At 41.5% G+C, this 3,228-nt stretch overlaps 1 protein-coding gene across 2 annotated transcripts; it reads right to left on the minus strand.

The window, feature by feature from the left end:
• Positions 1 to 533: 533 nt before the first annotated feature.
• Positions 534 to 2,141, minus strand: LOC131313571 (uncharacterized). Of its 2 annotated transcripts, XR_009196246.1 has the most exons (3): positions 1,612 to 2,141; positions 652 to 918; positions 534 to 609 (listed from the first exon to the last, which is right to left on the minus strand). XR_009196246.1 is itself a non-coding variant. In XM_058341949.1 (2 exons), the coding sequence occupies exons 1-2, from the start codon at positions 2,057 to 2,059 to the stop codon at positions 863 to 865; spliced, it is 504 nt and encodes a 167-aa protein (XP_058197932.1). In that variant the 5' UTR covers positions 2,060 to 2,141; the 3' UTR covers positions 635 to 862. The 2 variants fall into 2 exon arrangements, 1 of the variants encoding a protein (XP_058197932.1); XM_058341949.1 differs by lacking the exon at positions 534 to 609 and having other exon boundaries at positions 635 to 918.
• Between the last annotated feature and the right edge of the window lie 1,087 nt (positions 2,142 to 3,228).

Genomic DNA, 3,228 nt, shown 5'->3' on the forward strand with positions numbered 1-3,228 from the left:
GATCGTTTTTGGATTATAACAAATATTTATATATATATATATATATATATATATATATGTATATATATATATATATGTATGTATGAAATTTGGCATTTGGTTTTCGGTGTGCACCACGTTGCCTAAAGTTAGAGTTGGTGGGATCGTTTTCGGATTATAGACAAACAGACCTTCGCTTTATGTGAGCTTACTTCTTTGTCCCCAAAGTTTTTCAACATTAGCTGGGTGACTCTAGTGTTCAAATCATTTTTTGCCTTTCTGTGTGAGCTGGGGTGACTTTGGCGTTCAAATCCCTCGGTAGGGCATAAAGGTAGAGAGTTTGCAAAGACTTCCTCCCACATCGAAGTCTACATGAGGAGATCATGGCTATATAAGATGGGCCGTTTAACCAGGTTATCGATGTTACTGATTCCCAAATGCAATCGGTTTCCTATTGACGATTATGAGGTTTGGAATTGAATAGTGAAAGTTGCAAGTAATAACAGCAGTGAAAGAACTCGAACTCAGATATGATTTCAACTCTAAACTTGATTTCATCGTCTAAATGACTTTACCCAAATTTCAAAACGTGAAAGCCCATTTCTAGACAAATTAATTTATACAACAAACCTTCATTAATTCAGACACACTCGGCTAATTTATACAACAAACCTTCATTAATTCAGACACACTCGGCTTCACATAATCAGTTCATGGACTCCAAAGTTTGTTTCATTTCCATTAGCAAAACTACGATCCTATCAGCTTCTAAGAACCCTTAAATGTTCCACTTTTTGTTCTTTTCCACAAGGAAACACGGAGGGGGGGGGGGGGGGAAAGCACAAAAAACAAAATCATGTCAGAAAGAAGGCTTTGTCTTCTTTTAGCTCTGAACTTGAAGTGCCAACTCCTTCCGGCCACCATCTTTCAATAAGACGCCTGGCATTAACATAAGACAAATGTTAAATCCAATTCCCCACGTTATTAGTCTGTTAAGAAAAATTAGCAGTAGCTAGAAAGAAAAGAAATTCGAACAAGTAATTGAATTCAGGGGAAACTCCCTTAAACTATTCAAAACATGGATCCTGAACAGTGGTAAGAAAATGTAGCAATCATTCATTCATAAGTTTGTAAGGATTATCGAATTCGAAGTGCATGAAACCCACACGAATGTAGTTTAATTCAGTTTGCTACTAAGGTTGCCCGAAAGCACCGGGCTGGCCTTTCGATACAGTTACTACTCAAAATTCGCATAGGTATGCAATGGTTCAAGTATCGCTTTGTACTCCACGCCCGGTACAACCAATACTTGAACGGTACAATTGCTTAACTACACCGCATGAAAAACTATCTTAAAAATGTCACGACTACTTCACCCAATTTTCCGCTACGTATCATATAACACATTTACATTCTACCCTTATTGTGACATGGGCCGCTACACACCCATATGCTTTTTTGGCCGCTACCGCTATTTAAAACCTCGAATCCTACCACAACTGTTACTTTTGGTGGGCCTGAAATTCAACCACGTCATTGTATGTTGTTACGTTTGTACGTACGCATGTGTGTGTGTGTGTGTGAGAGAGAGAGAGAGAGAGAGAGAGAGAGAGAGAGAGAGGTTGGGAGCACCTTGGGGCTGACAAACAGGAGGGTCTTCAAAGAGGGAGAGAGACAGCTCCTTGTGAGCATACCCAATATCGAACAAGATCAAACCCGAGTCCCGGTCATAGACGATTATGTCCTTAACCGGTAACCAAAGAAACAGCTCTTCCTGAGACAGTCCCTCCAGCCCAGTAAGACTGCCGTAGCTGAGATTAGCCCGTACCACGCTGTCGAAAAACACCCTGGTCTCAAACTTGGCCGTGCAGGGCCGGTCCATGTACACTTTGAGCCTGCCATATGGGTCTAAATCGTATGACTTGACGTTGTTGGGGAAGAGTCCGGCTGGGAGGCCCTGGCTCTTGAGGAGGTCGTGGATGGAGAGGGGATGAGTGAGGGAGAGGAGAGAGAGGAGGAGGAGGAGAGAGAAAATTGTGTGGGTGAATTGCGGTGAAAGGAGAACTGGAAGTGAGGCCATGGGAGAGATCGGATGGTTTGATAGATTTTGTGACTTGTGATGAGTGTTTTGTTGAGAGGGAGGAGGAGGAATAAATGGAGGTTTTTGAGGGTGGGTTTGTTGGTGTGTAGTGTGGGGGCCACTGAGGACAGAGGAGAGTGGATTGGTCGAGTTTGTTTACCGGAATTGCCCTTTTGTGTTGTTTTGTGGGGAAATGGAGGTGTGGTGGGGAAAAGACTTGATTGGCCTTGGTTAGAAGTTATGAAATGAAAGAAATATTACCTCAGTGCAGATGAATTTTGTTGTCCAATGGCAAGGAATTTGTTTTCTTTAATTAGGTCAAGGATCATTCCACCATATAGGCATGAAAATCATATTTTTCGGTGGAGAAGATCTCTTCTTTTTTTAATTGGCAATTTTTTTTATTAATCTCTACAGTATTACAAAAATTAAAAGGACAAGGACAGAAATGAAATTAAAATTACTAAATCTCCACACTGCTTGAGACCCGAACGCTGGTCCAAGACCAACCAAAATCCTAAACACCCGAAAACTGAAACCCCACCACTCGAACCACCACACTGTCGGAAACCACAAACAAATGATTGGGATTCGAAACGCTGCTACCGTCGCGCAGACCGCCCTGAATCCGTCGTATGTCGCTGATCCCAAAAACGCCCTAATCCAGCTGCAAATGTCACGCATCCGAATCATCACCACCGCTAAATTTAGCCGCAAACACCTGGCAACCCTACCAAACACCTAAATGCCTGAAACCACCTGCCGCCGCCGTGAACCATGTTGTTGCTAATATATTTGATGAATTGAACTTGGATTTCTCACCGAAAAAGTAAGTCCCACTAAAAAAATCAAATTGATCAAACACCGATAGTTATGTCAAGACAAATTGAACCGTTCAAACTTTCACCGTCCATTTTTTCGTCTACAAATGTGAATTGATGACATAGCAATCGATGTTAGATCAAATTATTTTGTTAACTACATATATTATCATACTATTAGAAAGATTTGAGACATGAGTCGATTCGATCAGTTTTTGGACCTAGGGCGGGCCGTCAAAACTGGACCATATTTGAGAATTCAAAACTTGACCACGTCCCATTTCTCTACACAATGGTCCAAAGCTAGTAATATGGAACCGAATGTCTCGTACTACATTTCCTGGTGAA

This window comes from Rhododendron vialii, chromosome 13a (assembly GCF_030253575.1).
Source record: "Rhododendron vialii isolate Sample 1 chromosome 13a, ASM3025357v1".
NCBI classification, from domain to species: Eukaryota; Viridiplantae; Streptophyta; class Magnoliopsida; order Ericales; family Ericaceae; genus Rhododendron; species Rhododendron vialii.

Excerpts from the sequence above, each read along its gene's own strand:
- LOC131313571 (XM_058341949.1), bottom strand. The coding sequence starts at position 2,059 with ATGGCCTCACTTCCAGTTCTCCTTTCACCGCAATTCACCCACACAATT. Across the intron at positions 919-1,611 it reads TCCTGTTTGTCAGCCCCAAG|GCGTCTTATTGAAAGATGGT; the intron begins GTGCTCCCAACC and ends TGTTAATGCCAG.